This window comes from Barbus barbus (assembly GCF_936440315.1).
Source record: "Barbus barbus genome assembly, chromosome: 29".
Taxonomy (NCBI): domain Eukaryota; kingdom Metazoa; phylum Chordata; class Actinopteri; order Cypriniformes; family Cyprinidae; genus Barbus; species Barbus barbus.
This window is the reverse complement of record NC_136757.1, coordinates 8348358-8373891: the sequence shown is the minus strand read 5'-3', so window position 1 is coordinate 8373891 and position 25534 is coordinate 8348358. Positions and strand designations below refer to the sequence as shown.

General features: G+C 37.6%; 1 protein-coding gene across 1 annotated transcript in view; it reads right to left on the bottom strand.

Annotated features, from left to right (window-relative positions):
• Positions 1–25055, bottom strand: part of LOC306849676 (carnitine O-acetyltransferase-like) — a 28311-nt gene extending 3256 nt beyond the window's left edge. Inside the window, exons 1-13 of the mRNA XM_079384875.1 lie at positions 24618–25055; positions 23086–23364; positions 22390–22508; positions 14470–14523; positions 14218–14383; positions 13509–13683; positions 3006–3184; positions 2817–2917; positions 2056–2175; positions 1843–1965; positions 952–1087; positions 793–855; positions 502–639 (exon numbers count right to left, since the gene is read on the bottom strand). Coding sequence (XP_079241001.1) covers positions 502–639; positions 793–855; positions 952–1087; positions 1843–1965; positions 2056–2175; positions 2817–2917; positions 3006–3184; positions 13509–13683; positions 14218–14383; positions 14470–14523; positions 22390–22508; positions 23086–23364; positions 24618–24644 — 1680 coding nt within the window. The 5' untranslated portion in view covers positions 24645–25055. The remainder of the gene's footprint in view (positions 1–501; positions 640–792; positions 856–951; positions 1088–1842; positions 1966–2055; positions 2176–2816; positions 2918–3005; positions 3185–13508; positions 13684–14217; positions 14384–14469; positions 14524–22389; positions 22509–23085; positions 23365–24617) is intronic.
• Positions 25056–25534: the final 479 nt, after the last annotated feature.

Here is a 25534-nt window from a genome sequence, read left to right as displayed (position 1 = left end):
TGTGAACCTGACACAATGTAAAGCAGGCCAACTATGCAAACCCACAAGATGTAAGAAAGCACTGCAACTCATTTCACATGCAAAGATGCTAATAATAACAAAGGTCATTTACATATAGACATATATACATATAGACGTCTTAAAGATACAAGCTTGTTAAATGATGGAAATAGTCTTATAAAATTAAATTACAACTGTTTTTGGAGAAAGTAACCTTGATTATTCATATAAGTAAATGTAAATGTTACTTTATGATTCTTTTTTTGTCATTTTTTAACTTGATAAAACCAGTTCCCGCTCACTTTCATTATATTGAACAAGATATTATTAAGAAATAGAAGAAAGTTCGATTCAAGATGGCATTAGGTTGATTAAATTCCAAACTAATTTCCATAAATAACCAAGTTCTGTGTATATAGATTGTTATTAAGAAACTGCAAGCATGTTTAGATGTGGTGTGCACGTGGTCTGCAGCAGCCTTCAGGATCTGAGTTTACAAACCTGACTTGTGTAGAGATTAAAATGTGAAGCCACAGCGAACGATGTGTCCATGAAGATCTCAGGTAAAGACGTCAGATCTTCAATGGCCACCATCTTTAGACCCAGCATGTGCCTCTCTATACCCTGCCCATGGATGGCCTGATTACAAAGGAAACAAAAACTGAGATCAGGAGGAGGCAAGAAGAGAGACAGAATTGTAACAGCAACAATGCACTGTAATGCAATGCAATCCAATAAAAACTTATAATATTTATGACAACGTGTAAATATTTTAAGATCATACGATCTTACCATGTGTGTGTGCTCTCTGTGGACTTTGACGGCCTTATCAAGCAGTGCTGCTTTCTCACTATTCTGCAAATGAACAATTTAAACAACATGGAAATAAATAATGTGGAAAATTCACAAAACGTACTCAACTGAGAATGCTACTAAAATGTAAACTTGTACATGTTTTGAAGGATCATCCATGGCTTTTGCGAACTGGAGCGATTCTGTGGTGGTGGATCGAATGGCTTCAGTTCTGCCCAGTTTAAACATGCGTAAGGAGGCGCTTTCGTAGGTCGGACAGCACGTCTGATACATCCTAAAACATGAACAAGATCAATCATCAGCAGACCACCATGGTTATAGGTACATACTGTATCAGTACTAAAAACCTTGCATTTCTTGTCAGTTAGCAGTCTTCGAGTACCAAAGAGCACAATGACACAAAAAGACTTGCCACACTTTCATTTAATAAATAAACAAGTTTCCTAATTACAGCTACTTTTTTATCCACATGCAACTTATCTACTTTGTGAAAACAAAGAACCTCATATAAGTTGGTAATCACCTTAGCAATTTTACTAAAAGCACCACTTGGAAACTGCATTGTTTTTGTATCACCTTTGGTCAGTTTCTACAGTTCTTCACATCTTGAATAGATTGGATGTTTTAAAGGCAAAGTATGTAATTTATACACTGCTAGTGGCACTAAACAGAATTGCAAAAAATACTGCTTCCAAAGTGCTGTCCCAGATTCACGTCACTGGTTGAGCCAGATGTTGACTAGATGGACCACTCAAACAAACAGAACTAGTGTTTATACTGTAGAAAATCAACCTAAATGGCTTAATTACATCACTCTTCACATGAAACTAAATCAGAAGAAAAAATAATTACATATGTTGACAAGAAGAAATGTGACATAAATGACATGCAACCTAGGAAATGAAGTGAGAGAAGCTATTGGGAAGTGAAAAAAAAAAGTTAAGTGAAGGACTAGGGATTTTAGTGGCAGTTGATCAGAGATGTTTAGAGGTTTCAGTGCTTTATTCAGCACTAGGACGTCAAACTCACCTGTAGTACGCCAACTGAAGAGCCATTTGGATGAATGCGTCAGGACCCATTTTATGAGACTTTGGGAATTTTCTTCCATAGTGTGTGAAGTTGAGCACTCGAACATCCAGTTCATGCACCATTCTAGACAGATTATATAAGAGGATTACAGAAGTACCTTTACATGATGAATATTGATTTAAACACCATTATAACCGTTTAAAATGTGCTCACATGTTCATGTTCTGTTTGGCTTTCTCAATGTCCTTCTTGATTTCTGGTGTGATGTTGAATCGAAGCTTTTGTGGCATAGGAAGTGGAATCATGGGAGTTCGTATCATCTCAGTTCTTTTCCTATTACATACATGTTACAAAACATTATCTACAACCTTTCTGAGCAACAATACTTTCACAAATAAAGCAACAACTCTACATCATCAAATCTATTCAGATCCTTATTTTTAGGGAAGCATATTATATTGGTATCATATTGCTTTTATATTTTTATTTATTGGTGGTGGTAGATATTTGGTGTATGATTGGTGCATTTAGACTTAGATTACCATCATATAATGCTCCCTTAAAGCTAATCTTTACAAAATTTCCACAAAAATACTAATCAGCACATCTGTTTGATAATGATAAGAAATGTTTCTTAAGCAGCAAATCAGGATATTAGAATGATTTCTGAAGGATCATGTGACACTGAAGACTGGAGTAATGATGCAGAAAATTCAGCTTTGCATCACAGGAATAAATTACATTTTTAAATATATTCAAATAGAAAATAGTTCTTTTTGATTTTGTAATAATTTCTCACAGTATTACTGTTTGACTGTTTGATCAAATAAATTCAACCTTGGTGAGCATAAGAAACAAAAACATTAAAAAGTCTTACCGATCCCAAACTTTGAAGCTCTTGGTAGCATAAATTTTTTTTGCTGAAACTTCCTTTTAAAAATCTCATTAAGAATTAAATGATGTCATATTCTTACATATAATCAACAACATGGTCCACCAGGAAAACAATAGGAGGTCCCTCAGCCGGAGCGTGTTCATACGTGAGTCCACACGATCCGTCCTCCCAAACTATAAACTGTGAAATACAGAAAACAGTTTGGGTATATATCTGGATTCCTATCTACCCTGTGAACATACACTGGATTTATTGATCATATATTTACCTGCAGTGTTTTGTCAAACCAGCGGTTCCCACTGTTCCAGCGACTGCCTCCACCATGGAGCATTTGAGCGGCCACCTTGTTAAGGTACATCTCATCTGACACGCGTGGCACTGGAGCATCAAGACACACTGTGAAGATGCTCTTCTGGATTGCCCTCACTGACTCCTTATTTGTCTTGTCTGGAACAGCATAAAGATGAGTGGCACAGGCATGCACAGGAAAATCAACACCATGTCCACCAACACAATGCCTAATACTGAATAATTCATGCGAGCTCTAGAGTGGAAAAATTAAGCAGGGTTCACAGGTTATGCGGTGTTGCACAATCCTTTATCAGAATTTAAAGTTATGCAAATACGCAAATTTGAATATAGTATTTTAAAACATAGATTTAAATAAATATCCCATTAAGATTACATATATTGGTAATATTTTTAGAAAATATGGGATTGTTATGCTGATGATACTCAACTATATATTTCTAGAAGACCATGTAACGGCTCCTGACTGTTTTCTTCTGATTAAAAGAATGACGCTTCAACTGATGTCTTAACGTTTAATATCTTCATAAGCATTATGGCCATCGCCATCTGGCTCGTATTTTCTTCACATAAAGTCATGACATCGTGAAAAACTGAAACAAATAAAATAACATTCAGATACATACAGTGTTTCTGTTTTTACCACAGTTTAACCAGTTGTTTCCTACTGAACCAATATCAATAAACAAAGTACATCATTGCAAATTAACAGATGAAGTCTAAAGAATAAACCACATACCGTGTGCGCTTTCCAATCAGAAATACAGGAGACATTAGAAGATATTTATATAGACATTCCTTTTAACAAACACTCTTAATATCAGATAGCTCTCAGCACACATGCGTTTCTTTGTGGATCTGAATCTAAAAAAGACTAGCTAGATCATGTGACAAATTCAACCAATGGTGCACCTATTTCTCCTGTAGGTGTCACTATTACACAACTTTATAATACAATTTCCAAATGAACATTGATACATTATACCGAATTTGTGAACTAAATACTTTTCCACAAAATAAATTACTGAAACACTTAAAGCAAATACAACCTTTTCTGAGACAGCTACACTGCCACCAAAATTACAAAGATTTGTGTTCTGATCAGAATTAAGTCAATCTGGTAATTTTCCTATAAGCTGTCACTTAGCTTTCAAATACTTTTCAATACCTTTGTGACAAGAATTATTGTAATTTTACGTAATTCTGCTTGACTAATTCTCTTGGATGTAGATGTATCTATTTTACATTATTCCATCTTTGTTTAGGAATTATTCTCAACTATTATCACCAATTTCTGAACTGGGCGCTCGAGGAAAGACGTTTGTGTCATGCGTTCACCTTTCTTTCCCAAATTACTTTGACCCATTTGGAGTTTAACCTTTCGGACTAAACCATCATCATCTGCACTTGTCTCAACGACTCTAGCAAGTTTCCATTCATTCCTGGGAATATTGTCCTCCTTGACAATTACTACATCTCCAACATGAACATTTCTTCTAGGCGTGTGCCACTGTTGTCTGAGGCTTACGTTGACCAAATATTCTTTGCGCCATCTGCTCCAAAATTGTTCTGACAAATACTGCACTCTCCTCCATCTTTTCCTAGCGTACAGATCTTCACGGACAAATTTGCCAGGAGGAGGAAGAGGTACTGAGGTCTTCATCGTGAGCAGATGATTGGGCGTCAAAGGCTCAACACTCTTTGGATCATTTATTGTGTTGGTGGTGAGTGGTCGACTATTTACAATTGACATTGCCTCATAGAAAAATGTTCTTAATGAAGCGTCATCCAGTCTTCCTTTGGCTTGTGCCAGAACAGCATTCAGCACACTCCTAATTGTCCTTATTTGGCGTTCCCACACACCTCCCATGTGGCTTGCCTCAGGAACATTCATAAGGAAGTCACATTGGTTACTTGCAAGATAGGTAGAGATCCTCTCTTGGTCCAGATCCTTCAAACCTTTCTCCAACTCATTCTTTGCCCCCACAAAATTAGTTCCCTGGTCCGATCTGATCTGTCGCACTGCTCCTCTGATTGCTATGAAACATCTTAAAGCATTCAGAAATGTATCGGTAGTAAGGTCCTCTAACATTTCTATATGTACAGCTCGGGAGCTTAAGCACGTAAACAACAGACCATACCTTTTGAATTCCTTGCGACCTTGTTTCGTATAGAAGGGACCGAAACAGTCTATTCCTGAGTACGAGAATGGGGGTGAAGGTTCTACTCTGTCAGCTGGAAGATCAGCCATGCGTTGTTCTTCAGCTGGTCTGCGCAGCTTTCTGCAGGTAACGCAATTGTTGATGTACTTGGCCACTACCTTGCTTGCACCCAAAATCCAGTATCCACTTGCTCTGAGTTTATTCAGTGTTTGACCTCGACCTTGATGTTGAGTTTTCTTGTGACAATGGTCAAGTATTAGTTGTGTGACAACACCTTCCTTAGGAAGAATTATTGGATGTTTCAACTCAAATGCTGCATTAGACTTTCTTAACCGTCCTCCAACCCTGAGCAATTCATCCTGGTTGATAGGATCAAGTTGGTATAACTTGTTATTCTTTGGCAGCCTAGCCGGGGTTTGACTGAGCCATTTGAATTCTTCTTCGAAGGCTTCTCTTTGTGCAGCCTTGATGAGCACATGAGCTGCCTTTTCTCTCTCTTCTACACTGATAAGCATTGACCTGTCTCTGCTCACCAATCTTTTGATCCTAGCGATGGTATTAAGAGCTGTATTCCAATCTGAGAATCTTGACAGTCTTTCCAGAAAACTGTTCTTTACACAGGCATCTGTTCTTAGGACCTTTACTTCAGGGTCACCTACAAGAAGCTTTGGAGATTTTTCATCAGCGATAATCTCTCGTTCCCATAAAAACTTAGGACCCTCCAGCCAATTTGAGTCCATCAGATCTGCCACCTTGAGACCCCTAGATGCACAGTCTGCAGGATTCTGACTGGTTTCCACGTACAACCATTGTCTCGGATCCGTAGAGTTTCTTATCTTCTGGACCCGATTGGCTACGAAGACATGAAAGCGACGAGCCTCATTCTTGATATACCCTAGCACTACTTGGGAATCGGTCCAGAAGAATTCCTGATTTACTTTCAAATCAAGCTCTTCTCTAAGAGTATGACTTACTGCAGCAGAAACTGTAGCTGCTGTCAGTTCAAGGCGGGGTATGCTGAAAACCTTCAAAGGGGTCACTCTAGCCTTACCCATAACTAGCGCACAGTGCACTTTTTCATCAGCAACAATCCTGATATATGAACACTGCCCGTAACCCTCACTGCTGGCATCTGAAAAATGATGAAGCTCTATTTTCTGGATTTTGCCCATATTTTCAGGAATGAAGCATCTTGGTATTTTAATCCTTTGGATATTTTTCAAGTCATGGAGCCATGTGTCCCACTTTGGCTTCAAATCAGACGGAAGAGGTTCATCCCATCCCACTCCTCTTTTGCACATCTCTTGGAGCACTTTTTTCCCAGTCAAGATATAAGGAGCGAGAAAACCTAATGGGTCATATATACTCGCGACCACAGATAGAATTCCTCGGCGAGTGGCTGGTCTTTCAGTGAGGTCAACTTTGAATGAGAATGCATCAGTTTCTACGTTCCACTTTACTCCCAGAACACTCTGCATTGGAAGGTCATTGTAGTTCAGATCTACATCCTTCCCTAGACTGGCACATTCACTCTCAGGAATTGCACTCAAGACTTCTCTGCTGTTGGACACAAACTTGTGTAAACGCAGTTTTCCTTTTGCCAAGACCTCTTGTGCTTCGTTAACCAACTTCTTGGCCTTCTCATTTGAATCAATGCTGACAAGTCCGTCATCCACATAGAAATTTTTCAGAATGAAGCTCGCTGCCAGTGGGTAGTCCTTTCCATATTTGTGGGCAAGATATTTCATGCCATAGTTGGCACAACCTGGAGAGGATGCTGCTCCAAAAATATGCACTCGCATGCGATATTCCTTTGGTTCCTTTTCGGTGTCCCCATTTTCCCACCATAGGAATCTCAAGTAATCACGATCCTCTGGACTAACGTGAAAACGGTGGAACATCTTCTCTACATCGCAAACAATTGCAATTTGTTGCTCACGAAATCTACACAACACTCCAGTCAGAGCATTCATTAAGTCTGGTCCAGTGAGTAAGTGGTTATTTAGAGACGTGCCTTCAAATTTGGCTGAGCAGTCAAATACCACTCTTATTTTTTCAGGCTTCCTGGGATGGTACACCCCATGGTGTGGAATGTACCATGTATTGCCTTCTTTTGATGTGGCTTCTGCTTCTTCGACATCACCATCTCTAAAAGCACTGTCCATAAACCTTACGTAGTCCTCTTTGTACTTGGAATTTTTCTCAAACTTTCTTTTCAAGTGCTTCAAACGAACCATGGCTAGTTGCTTATTGTTCGTTAATTGAGGACGTTCTCTAAAAGGTAGAGGCATTTCAACATGACCTTCTTTGTTGTGTTGGGTATTTTCATTTAATTGTTGAAGAAACTGAATGTCCTCTTGGGATATTGCCTTGTCCTTACCGTCTGTATCTCGAAAGTCTGCTTCCAATGTTCTGATTACTGATGCGGGTGTGACAGCTGGGAGTTCCTTTAAAGAAATGCGATGACAGAATCCTGATACATTCCTAGAGCAAATGTTGGGTGTTATGGATCCCACTACACTCCAGCCTAAGTCCGTTTTGACTGCGTATGGTTCGTGATTCTTCCCTGATATCACTTGAGTTGGCTTTAAAGCTCTCGGACAATCATAGCCAATTAGAAGCCCTACAGGACAATCTAATAAATCTGGCATCTTATCAGCAACACTGACTAAGTGGGACCATCTCTGAGCCTTCTTGCGAGTAGGAATGCTGTCTTGTTCCAAGGGAATGTACTCTCGAGTATATGCATGTGGTAACTCAATGTGATCTTGCAAACTGTAACCCCTTACTCGTAGTCCAGCTGCTCTGTGACAATTCTCAATTGAAGCTCTGTTAGTCATTGTAGACAGCTTTAATTTCACAGGTTCTGTGTTTGCTTGAATTTTGTCACAGATGTCCTGATCAATAAATGTATTACTGCTCTGTGTATCCAGTAATGCATAGACTAGAGTTTCTGGGCTATCCTTTGTCGTACAAGAGAGCCATACTGGCACTATCATTGAGGTGCGAGTACAGTTGTCCATTCCCACACTGCACAAACTAGTGGAAGCTCTTTTATCAAGTAAAGCTTCTGAATTTCCTCCCTGAGATCGTTCTTCGTGAAGTGGAGAGGGGTGACTCTGTCTGCAGATGTTACAAGTAGCTCTCTTTCTACAGTTTTTGGAGATATGACCAACTCTGAGGCAACCAAAACACATCTTGTTGTTGATGATGAACCCTTTCTTTTCTTCAAGAGGCATTGCTGCAAACTTTTCACATTTGTATATAAAGTGATTTTGCTGACAACAGACACATTCTATTTGTTTCTTATCCTGAGTGACCGAAGGGCTGGATAGAGAGCCTTTCTCCTTTTCCCACGCACTCACACTCTTTGCAATGGGTTTAACATTTTGTGCCAGAGCACTGGCTTTGAGACGTTTCTGCTCTTTCCCAGGTTTTTCCTCTGCCTGTTTCAAAGCATGTAGAGAGGAAACAGGATTACATGCAATACGGGCCTCCTCTGCAACAAAGCCTGAAAACTCAGTGAAACTTGGATATGGCTTCCCTTCTTCTAAAACTTTAGTAACATACCTATTCCAACGAGTTGTTATCCAATCAGGAAGCTTCTGCAGCAATTTCTGGTTTTCTTCACAATCATCCAAAACTCCTAGACCTTGTATATGAGGCATTGCATTTTTGCAGGATATTAGAAAATCACCAAACTCTCTTAACTTCAGTGACTCTCTGGGTCCAATTTTTTGCCAATTACTCAGCTTTGCCCTAAATGCTCTTTGGATTAAAAAAGGGTGTCCATAGCGCTTATTCAGGGCATCCCAAGCTTGTGTGTATGCCTCCTCATCACTCCGATAAAAGGTTCCCTCTAGTACACTAAGTGCATCTCCACTTATGTACCTTTTCAGATAGAACAATCTATGTGCTGGAGTTGTGCAATTGGTTTCAATCAAAGCTTTAAAGCAAGTGCGCCATTCAATAAACTTGAGTGGATCACCTGTAAATGTGAATGGTTCTGGAGCTGGAAGTTTAGTCATGGCCAGGGATTCCTTGAGTGCCTTTACTAACAAGACCTCATTTACTTGCGTCCCTAGCTTCCTTTCCGAGCAAGGTTGAGCTAAGGAATTTTCAGAAACCTTGCAGCATGAAGAGTTGATGTGCTGCAGTGGATGCTGACACGGAGGCAAACTGTTTCTCTCTTTAGTATCTCCTATTTCAGCATTAAATTTTGATTCCTCTTCTGCATACACAATGTATTCAGCTTCCATAACTTCAAGATCCCTTTGATCCTCCAGCATCTTTAGCTTCTCTTGTTGGGCTAGCACCTCTTTTCTTTGAGCTAAGATGTCCTTTTCTCTATTTAGTTCAGCACGTTTGGCAGCTAGGCGTGCCGCTGCTTCTGCCCTTTTTACTGACATATGACTGCTCTGCTGACTATCTCTTTCAGCTCGTGACACAGTTGATCCATAAATTGACTTAGCGTCATCTCTTTGCAATAATTGGAACAGTGATTCTTTTACGGCTTTCACATCAAACTCCTTAGTGCCAACTTCTGTGCAGCGTCCCTTCAGTAGTGCAGTTATTTCACTAGTAACTGAAGTGCAGCTGTCCATTCTCCTTCTTACATCTTGAGATGGAACGTTCAGCGAACGAATACTCTCATATATTTGTTTTAACTCTGCTTCCCGTTTTTCAGCAGTCACGATCATATCATCTAACTCAGTTTTAGAGCACTCTTCCTTCAGTTTAGATCTGATAAACTGAGCTTCAGCTTTGAAGTTTACGTAAGTGAACATGAACTTCCGTTCTCTTTTTACGATCTCCTCACGTCTCAACTCCAGCATTTTTTCTGTTGGACGCCTTTCTCTTTCTGATCGCCTAACTTCTTGCTCAACTTGTGATGATTCTTGGAGTCTTGTCTTATGAACGTCCAGATCCGCATTAATTTCAGCTAACCGTCTTTCATAGTTTAGCCTCTCTGAGACATCAATTTCAGCTTCTAATTGCCCCTCTAATTGTGCCTTTTCATCTTCAAGAGCTTGAATTACTTGATCTAAGATATTGTCTGATCTATTTTGATCCATGTTGGTAACTTACTTTAAATCACACGATTTTCAACTTTAATCACTAATAGAAAGCTGTAAGTACCACCTAAAAATGGCAATTTACACACCTTTATCAACTCAAAACAAATTATCAAATGCAAATATTTGTTTCAATCATTTGCACACACAGTAACATCAACCTAGAAATGAGATTCCAAGCTGAAAAGATATAGTCTGACCTGTGAATCCAAAGGTAGCAATCGAGTTGTCCAATCTTTGCAACGTTGCCCTCTTGTGACTATCCGTCGTCACTGCAGCAAAATCTTCTTGCTTTGCTCTTATTACTAATCCGCACAACACAAAATACAGTCACGCGAAATGAAGCCAGTCCGAATGCAGCGAAGTCGAGTTGCTTCCTTGAATGGCGACGTCTTCTCTTCCACCAATGGCTGCTGATTTCCACCGAGGTTGACTGGATGTTCTTTGCATCGAGGGCTAGCAACGATCTTTCCCTTTTCTGGATTAATTCTGGCACTCTTCCAGGGGTGTAAATACACGTTTTTCACTGTAACGGCTCCTGACTGTTTTCTTCTGATTAAAAGAATGACGCTTCAACTGATGTCTTAACGTTTAATATCTTCATAAGCATTATGGCCATCGCCATCTGGCTCGTATTTTCTTCACATAAAGTCATGACATCGTGAAAAACTGAAACAAATAAAATAACATTCAGATACATACAGTGTTTCTGTTTTTACCACAGTTTAACCAGTTGTTTCCTACTGAACCAATATCAATAAACAAAGTACATCATTGCAAATTAACAGATGAAGTCTAAAGAATAAACCACATACCGTGTGCGCTTTCCAATCAGAAATACAGGAGACATTAGAAGATATTTATATAGACATTCCTTTTAACAAACACTCTTAATATCAGATAGCTCTCAGCACACATGCGTTTCTTTGTGGATCTGAATCTAAAAAAGACTAGCTAGATCATGTGACAAATTCAACCAATGGTGCACCTATTTCTCCTGTAGGTGTCACTATTACACAACTTTATAATACAATTTCCAAATGAACATTGATACATTATACCGAATTTGTGAACTAAATACTTTTCCACAAAATAAATTACTGAAACACTTAAAGCAAATACAACCTTTTCTGAGACAGCTACAGACCAGATGAAACTTCTTAATTATCTAAGCTGACAGAGTGTGTTAAAAATGTAAAAGATTGGATGACCAATCATTTTCAGAGATATTACTTACTGGACCAAAAAAAGTACACAGAATCTCTTGGATTACAATTTGCATCTAGACGGATGTACTGTTACATCCTCTAAAGTCAAAAATTTGGATGTTATATTAGACAGAAACTCATATTTCTCATGTTACAAAAACAGCATTCTTCCATCTTAGAAACATTGCCAAGCTTCGAAATATGTTACCTGTTTCTGATGCAGAAAAGCTAGTTCATGCATTCATAACCTCTAGATTGGACTATTGTAATGCACTGCTAGCTGGTTGTCCTGCATCTTCAATAAATAAGCTACAGATAGTCCAAAATGCAGCGGCTAGAGTTCTTACCAGGTCAAGAAAATATGATCATTTTACCCCAATTTTACAGTCTCTGCACTGGCTACCTATTAAATTCTGCATCAGTTACAAAATATTACTACTTACTTATAAGACCCTTAAAGGGATAGTTCACCCAAAAATGAAAATTAGGCCAAGATTTACTCACCCTCAAGGCATCCTAGGCATGTCTAACATTCCTCTTTCAGAAGAACACATTCACAGTTATACTCGACACTGTCGTGTCTTTTCCAATCTGTATAATTGCAGTGAATGGTGCCCCTCTTTCTGAATCCGAAAAAAAGCATCCATCCATAAAAAAAAAACTACTTCACACGGCTCCGGGGTGTTAAAGGACCTCTGAAGCGAAACAATGCATTACTTTAAGAAAAATGTTGATTCTTAAAACTTTATAAGCTGAAATGTGAAACAGGGGCACCATTCACTGCAATTATACAGATTGGAACAGACAGGACAGTGTCGAGTATAACTCTGAATGTGTTCATCTGAAAGAGGAATGTCTGACATGCCTAGAATGCCCTGAGGGTGAGTAAATCTTGGCACTAATTTTTATTTTCAGGTGAACAATCCCTTTAACGGTCTAGCTCCTGCGTACCTAACTAGTCTTCTACCACGCTACAATCCACCACGCTCCCTAATGTCACAAAACTCTGGACTCTTGATAGTACCTAGGATAGCAAAGTCCACTAAAGGAGATTTTTCACATTTGGCTCCCAAACTCTGGAATAGCCTTCCTGATAACGTTTGGGGTTCAGACACACTCTCTCTGTTTAAATCTAGATTAAAGACACATCTCTTTAGCCAAGCATTCACACAATGTATCTGATAACTCGGTACTTCAGCTATATCTGATCAATTGCACATTACCATTCTTTTGCTTGGGTTGAACACATCATCTTTGCTTGGTTGGAACAGCAGCTACACTAATTTCGTCTCTATTTGCTTCTCTTTTTCTGCCACGGGACTTGCATCCTGAGGCAACTAGGAATTACACAAGCTTCAGTCTGGATCCAACCCTTACGAAGATCTGAGATGACCAAACACCTGAGAAGAGATAATGCCAACCCCCCAGAAGACCTCAGATGATGCTAACCCTGGAACAAATTTTGCTTAATTGCAACGTTTAATTGCAATCGCAAAGTTTAATCGCAACACATAATCATTGCAGTAAACAGTGTTCAACGTCTGTTTGATTATGTGTAATTTGTAACTAACTGCATGATTTTTTCTGTACATTTCTGCCATGGTCACCACTAATAACCTACTCCTAAATATAATGTAGAAACTTAAAATTTTCTGTAAAGCTGCTTTGCAATGATTTGTATCGTGAAAAGCACTACACAAATAAACTTGAATTGAATAAGTCTTTGTAAAGAAAATCAATAAAGCCTTGTTCAGACTGTCAGTCCAAATCCAATTTTTGTGCATATCTGATCATAATCCGATCATATTTAGTGAACAGCAAAAAATAACATTAAATTTTAACAAATCCATTTCAAGCTACATTCATATGTGGTTTGAAATCATTTCAATCAGATTCCAATTGGACACACTTATCGGTCTGACAGTCTGAACAAGGCCTAATAAATATGAGTCTTCTGCCTAGTCCGATTCTGTTGACTTGATCAAACACACAGCATAACATTTTTCACTCAACTCACCCTTGATAAGGTTGTTGTAAGCCTTGCCCCAGGTGTTACGGTGGTTGGAGGTCAGGATGCCAACCGGCTCTTTATTGGTCTGAAGGGAAGAGTTCCAGATCTTTTCCAGCTGAACATAAATCTGATCTACAGTCAGTGGTGTACCATCGCTGTTGTACACATCCAGAACAAAGAACTGAGGAATACAGAGAATCAGATATTTATATAGTCATCTTTCTTCATTTTATCTTACTGCGTATCGCTTCAATGTCACTGGCAAATACCAATCAAACCCAAAGCTCAAATCTATCCACTTTATTTTTAAGAGCTGGTGCGGCCACAAAACAGCTTGTTATGCTGCTTGATATTGCAAACTGGCATTTCTTATATTATATTCTTATATTAATGGATTGTCATAATTATAAACACACTAGTTTGTAGTGCAAAGAATTTTACTGTTTACTGTTCTTTGTTATTTTTCTAGTTATTCATCAATAGCTGCAAATTAATTAGAAGTCTTACACATTCATAGAGAATAGATTTGCAAAATAATACTGTAGTAATCATTTAAAAACAGAATAAATTGTCAGAACTGAAAACTGAAAAAAATATAAACAAATCCATTCAAAGGTTTGGAGTCATAAGATTTTTGTAATTTTTTGAAAATCTCTTATGCTAAAAATAACAGTAATAAAATAGTAATATTGTGTAGTGTTATTACAAGAAGCACCTGAAAGTTGTGAACCACTGTGATGTGGGTAGGAGCGGTCTTTCCAATGGCGTAGTTCACCACGGTGTCTCTCTTGGGTCCAGGAATCCGACATGAAGTCAGCACCTGGTAATACTGGTCCATGCACAAAGGCTTGCCACCCAGATATTCCACAGGCAATGTTTCACTATGCCACAGTAAAGAACATCCATTAAAACAACTGATACATTTGTACACTTTCCAATTGCTTAGGTAAATAATAAAATAACTCACCTATCAATCATGCTTTTAAAATCCAAAATCCCAGCAATGAGTTTAGCAGCAAACCTATAATAAAGAGAATGCTAGGATTACTAAATCTGAACAGCCTATGAAAACATATGTCACTGTTGGAAAAATAGGCACACGGGTCAAAAAGGCAAGGCAAGGCAAGGCAAGTTTTTTTATATAGCACATTTCATACACAATGGTTATTCAAAGTGCTTCACATAAAAGGAAGTAAAATAATCATAAAAAAAAAATCACAAAAATAAAACCAGAAATTTAAAAACTTTGAAAATTATTTAAAAATTTATTTAAAATGAATGTAGAACAGTTAGAAATAACAATTATTGTACGTAAAATGCAGTGCAGTCAGTTCAGAAGTAGCACAGTGTTCATTCAACAAATGCACAGCTAAACAGATGATTTTTGAGTCTGGATTTAAAGGTGGCTAATGTTTTAGCACATCCGATCTCTTTGGGAAGCTGGTTCCAACTGCGGGCCGCATAATAGCTAAAAGCGGACTCCCCTTGTTTTGTGTGAACCCTTAGTATTTCTAACTGACTCGATACTAATGATCTGAGTGGTCTGTTAGGTTTATATTCAGTGAGCATATCTGCAATGCATTTAGGTCCTAGGCCATTGAGTGATTTATGTAAAAGTACATTAAAATCAATCCTAAATGTAACTGGAAGCCAGTGTAAGGACCTGAGGACTGGTGTGATATGCTCAGATTTTCTGGTTCTAGTCAGAAACCTGGCAGCAGCGTTCTGGATGAGCTGCAGCTGTCTAATGGTCTTCTTGGGAAGGCCGGTGAAGAGACCATTACAATAATCCACCCTGCTTGTGATAAAGGCATTAACAAGTTTCTCCAAGTCTTGGCTGGAAACAAACCATCTAATTCTTGCAATGTTTTTGAGATGATAGTAAGCTTATTTAGTTACTGCTTTGACATGACTACTGAAACTAAGATCTGTCTCCAGAATCACCCCAAGATTTTTGACTTGACTTTTAGTTGTTTACCCCTAGAGTCAAGGTATGCACTCACCTTGAGAACTTCATCTTAGTTTCCAAATGCAATGACTTCAGTTTTCTCCTTGTTTATCTGAAGAAAGTTCTGGCACATCCAACTGTTAATTTCATCAGTGCATTGGCAGAGGGAGTCAATGGGGCTATAGTCATTTGGAGATAAGGCTAGGTAAATCTGGGTATTATCAGCATAGCTGTGATAGAACCAAATTGCCTTTCTCATTATTTGACATAGTGGGAGCATATACAGGCTAAACAAAAGCGGTGCAAGAACTGAGCCTTGTGGGACTCCGCATATCATGGATGTCCACTTAGACTTATGCTCTCCTATACTCACATAATAACCTCTCCCTTCTAAGTATGACCTGAACCATTTGAGTACCATCCCAGAAAGCCCGACCATGTTTTCCAGTCTCTCTAGAAGTATGTTATGATCGAATCATTTATTATCTTAATGAGTGCTGTCTCTGTGCTGATGTGCTCGGAAAACAGATTGAAAATCTTCCAGGTATCGATTTGAGTTTAAGTAGTTGTTCAGCTGATTAAAAACTACCTTTTCAATAATCTTACCTATGGAAGAAAGATTTGATATTGGTCTATAGTTGTTCAATATGGTGTTATCACGATTGCGCTTTTTCAGAAGGGGCTTAAAGGGATCGTTCTCCCAAAAATGAACATTCTGTCATCATTTACTCACCCTCAAAGTGTCTTTGTCCTGCTGAACACAAAGAAAGATATTCTAAAGAATGAGGGAAACAGAGCAGTTCTGGGGCACTATTGACTTCCATATAATTTTTTTTCCTACTATGGAAGTCAATGGTGCCCCAAACAGCCTTGTTACAAACTTTCTTCAAAATATCTTCCTTTGTGTTCGGCAGAACAAAGAAATTCATACAGGTTTGGAACTACTTGAGAGTGAGTAAATGATGACAGAATTTTCATTTTTGGGTGAACTATCCCTTTAACAACTGCAGTTTTCAGAGATTGGAATAGTCCCAGAAAGAAGTGAGGCGTTCACCACTTCTAAGTGACCTGCTTCTAAATAGTAAAGCACACTTTTGAAAAAAGAAGTGGGAAGTGTGTCAAGATAGCAGGTTGATGATTTAAGGTGCTGTACTATTTCTTCCAAAATTTTGCTATCAATTGCTTCAAAAACAGACATAGTTACTTATTTTTTAAATTGCTGTCGCATCTGTGTGACCTCTGCATAACTTAAAGATGTGCCAATCGCTTCTCTGATATTACTGATCTTCTCAGAAAAGAAGGAAGCAAACTCATTGCATTTGCTGTCAGAAAGCATTTCACTGGGAATTTGACTTTGGGGGGGTTGTTAGACTCTCAACAGTAGCAAAAAGAGTGCGAGTGTTGTTAAAGTTACTGTTTATAAGGTTTGAGAAGAAGGTCTGTCTAGCTGTGGCTAGTTCCACATTGAAAGCATGAAGGCTTTCTTTATAGATGCTATAGTGAATTTCAAGTCTCATCTTCCGTCACATCTGCTCAGCTTTTCTGCATTGTCTTTTCATACTCTGAACTGCTGTTTATTTTCTCCAAGGTGATTTCTGTCTGCCAGTCTTCTTACTGACTTTTTCAGGAGCAATATCATCAATAACATTCTTAACTTTTGAGTTGAAGGAATCAAGGAGAAGATCAACAGAGTCTGCAGAAATGCTTGGTGTTAATGATATAACCTCCATAAATAGAGCACTAGTGTTCTCGTTAATGCATCTCTTTCTGACAGAGACAGATCTAGATTCAGTGGTAGCAGATATCATTATATCAAATTATGTTTGTTTGTGTCCCCTCACAGAACTTCAAATATACTGATCTGGTTCAATTATTAGGCAAGGAAGATTATCAGATCTTGGTCTTTCTGTGATCATCTGAAACCAGACCAAACTGAACACTGCAAGATTGGGGTGAAGGTCTGCTCTTGTTTGTAGTTGAATTTACGTGGAAGCATTATTGACAATGAGTTATGGAAAAATAAATATTTTTATTGAGACTGATCATCCTATCCCGGTCATTAACAACAACAGTAATAGTAACAATACCAATAATACTAACTAGAATGTAACTCATATGCTCATATGCCACTGAATGATATAGGAATTAGCTTAAAATTACACCCAGGATGACCTTTAATTTTTTTTGCATTTTACACAGACAATCTATAAAAACCTATTCTATGTCATCCCTGTACCCAAATGTCCAAATCTGTTACCCTGAAAAGTAACAGGGATGACAGTAGCAATTTCAAACTAATTTGCTAATTTCTAGCTAACAGTCATGTTCACAAAAGCAAATGTTGTACACTTTGAAAGGATTTTACTTGTAGATATTGATTATATTAAATGTAATAAATAAATGTTTAAATTTACATTTTAAAAATGGTAACAGGATTGACATCGCAATCCTGTTACCTGCTACCTTACCCTTATCAGCATTAATGCTATTTAAATTATTTAAAATAATATTTAATTTACTTTTTTAATGTAATATTGATGAAAGAATACATAATATCATTATGTTTTGAATTTGCAAATTTATTTGTTGTTATACTAAATCTATTTTTGATTATTTCTTAGGGATGCAAAAGGCACCAATTTCTTGGAATGACTCATTAGTGTATCTGCATAGATATGAAATGTCACTGTGTTGATTGCCCAGATATAAGGGCAAATCTAAAAAAGGAACAGGGCTGAATCTGAAGTGCAGATCCCTTTGAAAAAACAGTGCAATGCCATGAGTAGCACATATGCCAAAAATAGCCAAGCAAAGCGAGAAGTCTGTGTAAAGGTCGATGTGAAACTTAAAACCCCAAATCTGAAGACCTCTACAAAATGAGTTTGGAAATAATTCAAAACTATTTGCTTTTCAAGAATATAGCCACATACATACACTGCCAGGCCAAAAAAAACAATTGCCATCTGGATTAAATCAGCAAATACTAAAGTTTCTAGGATTTAATCATTATTGCAGTGATTAATATGTTTCTGCCACTTTGTATGTTAGGCAACAGTTCTTTTAATATGGATCCAATGAATCTTGGCATTGTCATCCTGGAATATGGACATGGATGTGTCTTCCAACATGGTTATTTAAGAAATAAAGTTAAACTAGGGTAAAAAGAATTGTTGCAAAACATATTACATACCAATAACATATCACTTCAATAATGATCCAGTCATAAATTCTTCAGTATTTACTTATTTAAATCCAAAAGGCAACATTTTTTTTGGCCAGTTAAGGGGTTTGAATTTGGAACAATCATGAACTATCACCACTGTGCTCTTGAGCAATGACGCTTCACATCATACCTATCAATTGGGACTGGCCTTGTAATAAGTGTACTATTAGTCACTTTGGACTCAACTATCAGATAAATCAGTGGTTCTTAAACTTTTTATACCAAGTACCTCCTCAGAAAATATTTGGCTTTCTAAGTACCACCATAATGACCAACATTATAACACAATAGCGTAGTCGGCCTAACTATTCAGCTACAACTCTGCACAGTTCAAAAACGAGGTGGTTTTATTCCTATTTAGAATATTTAATGTTGTCACTTTAACATTGTAAATACACAGTTTGAGCACTGCAGTGCTTACAAACAGGTAAATAAAAAACTTAAATAATGATTAAATTAAAATGTGTTGTTCCTAAACATTAAATAAAAACTACTGCACAAAACAGAAAACTTAAAGAATAAATTCAAATGTATTGTGTTTGAACATTAATTTATATTTAATTTAGTGCTTCCTCTGCATGCCACGAGGGAGCCTGAGTACCACTACTCGTACCGCACTTTGAAAACCACTGAGATAAATAATAAATTGCCATTCAAAAGTTTGGGATCAGTAAGATTAAGTTTGTTTCCACCACAGTAATTGCGACTTTTTACTCGGAATTGAGAAATAAATAGTATATTATCATTATAATGTAATTATGACAATTATAACTTTTTCTTGCAATTCCAAGTTTATATCTCACAATTCTAACTTCATATTTCACAATTTCCGTATTTATTATTTTACAGATAATAAATACGGGATATAATTGACGATAACCGTGATATTCAAATCATGATATATCGACATCCTGTTAATTTAGGGTGTGACGATATTCCGGTATTGGCGATAACCACAATATTTAAAATGAACAGGACACTTATGATAACACAACACGCAAACAGCCTACTCCAGCACAAGTACCTGGTTGACCTCCCAGGTGGCAGTATTGCAGCCGCGCTACTCCGAGAAGAACCATGTTCATTATTATACAGAAAGTAAGTTGCCATTATTTTACTAATCATGGAATGGGAAACATTACATTAACCTGTTATCAGCGGTTTCCGGTGTTCATATATTTAAATAAAGGAATGAAGTACAAAGTTTTATTTACTCATCTAATTTTTGTATTTGTATTTGCAATCAAGTCATGGCCAATACATGTGCGTAGCACTTGATTTCTTTGTTCAAATCACGATTAAAACAAATCTATCTAGAAAAACTGAGCGACCACATTGCTACATAAATCTCTGCAAAATGTTAAGTTGGTCGCAATGACATGCACTTAATGCCTCATCTGCGGTCATTCTAGATGCACATTAATACTGAATTAGAAGCACGTTAACTGCATGACTTCATTGGCAGCGGCGCAACTATAGGTTAAAGAGATTAAAATATAGTTATGCAAGTTAACAGGTTAAAGTATCAGTTTTGATGTTAATATTTATTCATCATACTGTTGAAGTTGACAATATTTTCTCTTGTTATTTCATAGGGAGCTTCAAAGAAGACAGAGAAATCCAGAGTCTCAGGTCAACTGACCTGAAGAAAAAGAAGTGAAAATGCATGTGCCCTGTGTTTAATCAGTATCTTTATATTCATTGGGTAAAAAGAAAAACGGTTTCTATAGATGTCGCGATATATCGATATCGTTAATTCTTTTGGCCACATTAATCGTGGTGTGAAAAATCTAATATCATGACAGCCCTAATATATATATATATATATATATATATATATATATATATATATATATATATATATATACAGTGGGGGAAAAAATTATTTGATCCCCTGCTGATTTTGTACGTTTGCCTACTGACAGAGAAATTATCAGTCTATAATTTTTATGGTATGTTTATTTGAACAGTGAGACAGAATAACAACAACAAAATCCAGAAAAACACATTTAAAAAAAGTTATAAATTGATTTGCATTTTCAAATAAGTATTTGACCCCTTCGCAAAACATGACTTAGTACTTGGTGGCAAAACCCTTGTTGGCAATCACAGAGGTCAGACGTTTCTTGTAGTTGGCCACCAGGTTTGCACACATCTCAGGAGGGATTTTGTCCCACTCCTCTTTGCTGATCTTCTACAAGTCATTAAGGTTTCGAGGCTGACGTTTGGCAACTCAAAGCTTCAGTTCCCTCCACAGATTTTCTATGGGATTAAGGTCTGAAGACTGGCTAGGCCACTCCAGGACCTTAATGTGCTTCTTCTTGAGCCACTCCTTTGTTACCTTGGCTGTGTGTTCTGGGTCATTGTCATGCTGGAATACCCATCCACGACCCATTTTCAAATGCCCTGTCTGGCTTTAATGCCCTGGCCCTGACGGTACATGGCCCCGTCCATCGTCCCTTTGATGTGGTGCAGTTGTGCTGTCCCCTTAGCAGAAAAACACCCCCAAAGCATGTTTCCACCTCCATGTTTGACGATGGGGATGGTATTCTTGGGTTCATAGGCAGCCTTCCTCCTCCTCCAAACACGGCGAGTTGAGTTGATGCCAAAGAGCTGGATTTTGGTCTCATCTGATCATAACACTTTCACCCAGTTCTCCTCTGAATCATTGGCAAACTTCAGAAGGGCCTGTACATGTGCTTTCTTGAGCTGGGGGACCTTGCGGGCGCTGCAGGAATTCAGTCCTTCACGGCGTATGTTACCAATTGTTTTCTTGGTGACTATGGTCCCAGCTGCCTTGAGATCATTGACAAGATCCTCCCGTGTAGTTCTGGGCTGATTCCTCACCGTTCTCATGATCATTGAAACTCCACGAGGTGAGATCTTGCATGGAGTCCCAGTCCGAGGGAGATTGACACTTATTTTGTGTTTCTTCTTCTGCTCAGCTCCTTACCTGTATAAAAGACACCTGGGAGCCAGAAATCTTGCTGATTGATAGGGGATCAAATACTTATTTGACTCATTAAAATGCAAATCAATTTATAACTTTTTTGAAATGCATTTTCTGGATTTTGTTTTATTATTTTTCTGTCTCTCAAATAAACCTACCATAAAAATTATAGACTGATCATTTCTTTGCCAGTAGGCAAACATACAAAATCAGCAGGGGATCAAATAATTTTTCCCTCACTCTGTGTGTGTGTGTATATATATATTTGTGATTTATTCCTGTGATGGTAAAGCTGTATTTTCAGCATCATTACTCCAGTCTTCAGTGTCACATGATCCTTCAGAAATCATTCTAATATACTGATTTATAGCTCAAGAAACATTTCTTATTTTTGTCAACATTGAAAACGTGAAAACATAGTCGTGCTGCTTACTATTTTTTTTAGAAACTGTGCTAAATGTTTTTCAGGATTTTTTTGATGAATATAAAGTTCAAAAGAATAGAATTTATGTAGAAATATAAATTTGATGGTGCAAAGTCAAATTCTTTACTATCACTTTTGATCAGTTTTATGTGAATTGCTGAATTAAAGTATTCATTTATTCTTTTATTTTACTGACCCCAAACTTTTAGTAATGTTTTGTACAATGGTATTTTTTTAAAATACACTTAAATAGTTATATATTTCAAATACACATTGCCTTCAATACTCAAATTTGCTTGGTTATGTCTCATTGTCCAAATAAAACCAACTATTGTCACCCACCTTATTTGTCCCTGACGGTCTTGGAAGTGCATTTTGGGTAAAACGACCCCTGGGCTTGTGTACATCGCTACAGGCATCCGAGAGTCCAGGTAAGCCGACTGCATCCACCAGTCAGAGAGCTGCGTACAATCAAAGGGGGAATAATTGGAATATGTGGAGTAGTTAAAGGTTTAATACACATACAAAATAAAAGTTCAAGTCAAGCCAAGTTGAGCTTTATTGTCATTCCGCTACATGTGGGGACATATAGTGGAACGAAATATCGTGCCTCGCAGGACCACGGTGCTACACAAAGATACTGTGAACTTGGAATAGGTAGCTACAGCATCCCATTTTTTTTTACCAAAAGTAGTATCTCCAAAGCCCCGCCTCCACAGACATGTCAGCAACAGAACATACAAAATGATTGACACGCCTCCACATTACCTGATTGGCTAACATGCGCAGGTGGGCACATTTTTTTTCGTTTGCTGTTTACAGATTTTAGTTGTGTGTGATTTCTCAACACACTTGTTTCAGTGATATATCTATGAGAAAGTAGCGTTATTTTATGAGTGGTATTAAAATATAATTCAAAAGTATTTTGGATACCATAAAAGTAAGTTATTATTAGGAAATTATTAAAAAAGTGGTGAAATAACAGGAAACCATTGACAACCCTTTCCCTCGCACACAGAAGTGCGTGCTTTCACGCACCCAGTTGTCGGTTTTGCGCGCCCGGCGCTCGAGGCTCTTCTGCAGTCTCTCTCCGACGCCGCCGGGCCGCAGGAACTCATCCATCAGCTCGCGTGTGTGCGCCTTCTCCTCCTCGCTGATCAGTGGCTCGAGCGAGGCCAGATACCGCGAGCACGTCTGCTTCAGCGGCGGAACCGGCAGCTTTGGCAGACTATCCTGATGGACCAGCGGCCGCTCCGAAATGTGGACAACCGGCAGTGGACTCAGCAGACGGCAGGGCTTCACCAGCCCCGTCCTAGTCTAAGAATACAGAGAATAATTGTGACCCTGGTCCCTGTACCACAAAACTAGTCATAAGGGTCTTTTTTTTCACTGAGATTTATCCATCATCTGAAAGCTGAATAAATAAACGTTCCATTTATGTATGGTTTGTTAGGATACAACTATTTGAAAATCTGGAATCTGAGGGTGCAAAAAAATTAAAATAAATAAATAAATTGAGAAATTTAAAGTTGCCCAAATAAAATCCTTAGCAATGCATATTACTAATCAAACATTAAGGTTTGATATATTTATGGTAGGAAATTTACAAAGTATCTTCATGGAACATGATATTTATAATGATTTATAATATCCTAATGATTTTTGGCCTAAAAGAAAAATCGATAATTTTGACCCATACAATGTATTGTTGGTTATTGTTACAAATATACCCGTGCGACTTAAGACTGGTTTTGTGCTCCAGGGTCACAATTTATAAACATTTTATTATTATAGGACATGGAAACTGGAATATAATAACCCTACCAGATCCAGTAGTTATAAGAAATAATAAAACCGATTTTTTTTTTCTTTAAAAAAAATAAAATAATAAATAATAAATATATATAAGATCATTATTATAATTTTACAAAATAATAATAATCTAGTTATTGTTTTAATATTCTTCAAGATCGGGGTCACGTGTCCAAACGAGTTGTTCAATTTACTATAATTTATTTAATTTAGGTATCTTAAATGCACTGTGCGTTTTATATGTAAATATCCTCCTAAAAGGTCAAAAGTCCCCTGAAAATCAGTTAAATGGCAAATAAAACGGTCACGTAATAAAAAATCTGTTTGTTCCAACACTGCATACATGGGCTGTTTCTAAAAACGGATCTTTCTCGACGACCTTCCAGCAAACTGTTTAAAAACAAGTAAATAAACTTGTTTCGACAGATTATCGGTAAATACAGATCAGTCAACTGTCTCGTTGTCAAAGTGCATGCAGTGCCATCAGTGTTTCTTGACATTTTTGTTGTTGATTTGTCCTGTAATTAAGTGTCATCTCAGCATGTTGTTGTTTTTAGACGATTGTAACAACAGATGCACGACAAATGCATACAATGTTTCAGATCAGGTAACGTTAGCAATTAAGAATAAAAAACGAGCAGCACATCAAAGCTATTCATGGGGCGTTATGCTACTATTGGTGCGTATAACCTGGCAGGCGTTCAATAATCTGTTGAAGTCACTGCTGTACATTATACATTATGATAATCATCACTTACCGCAGTTCTGGACAGGACGCACAGCATGATTTCACGCAAATAAACCTCGGACAATTCAACTGACAGAAGAACAGGATCTCCCCGACATTATGCGCTACAAGGGCAACCAAAACTTTATTCACAAGTTACAACACGGGTCGTACACCTTCGCCCTCGCTCGGATAACATTGACAACTACAGCTTCTAGCTTATTTTGCCCCTGAATGCCTTGCACTGTAGCGCGCGCGGCGCAAAATCAAGAAAATTAAATTTCTTGTTATGCGATATTTATATAAAAGCATTTGTAACATGCAATGATAACTATTTATAGTCATTTATATATGGTTGTCCTGTCCATAAGTTAAAATGTAGGGTGGTCCACTGGACCAAATAAAACAAATAACATTGCCATCTGTCGGCCTATTTGGACGCTCGCGACGTCATCGCCAAGCGACTGTCAGTGCATTACGTTTCAGCTTTAGTTATCATGAAATTATGATCATTTAATGCACTTATTTTGATTGTCCAGGAACACTAAGGGTTATGCATTTATATGGTGTTTTGTTTTTAAATATTATACTGTGTGATTGTGTTATTATGCGTGATTATGTGTGTCTGTATATAAAAATAAATCAAATTATATCTACTTTTACAAATAATATTTAGTATTATTTGTTATTATTAGTATTTGGTCTCTAATCCTTGCAAAAAAGATGCAAATGTATCTTTAAGGACAAATGTGTCTAGTAAAACAAAGCAATTATTTTGTTTTTAAGAGTAGGCTTTATATTGTTGACTTCAAAATTTGGAATATAGGGAATTTACTCCATATATATGGAAAATTCTTCATTCACAAATGTGACCCTGGACCACAAAACCAGTCATAAGTGTCCATTTTTCGAAATTGAAATCTGCTGAATAAATAAGCTTTCCATTGA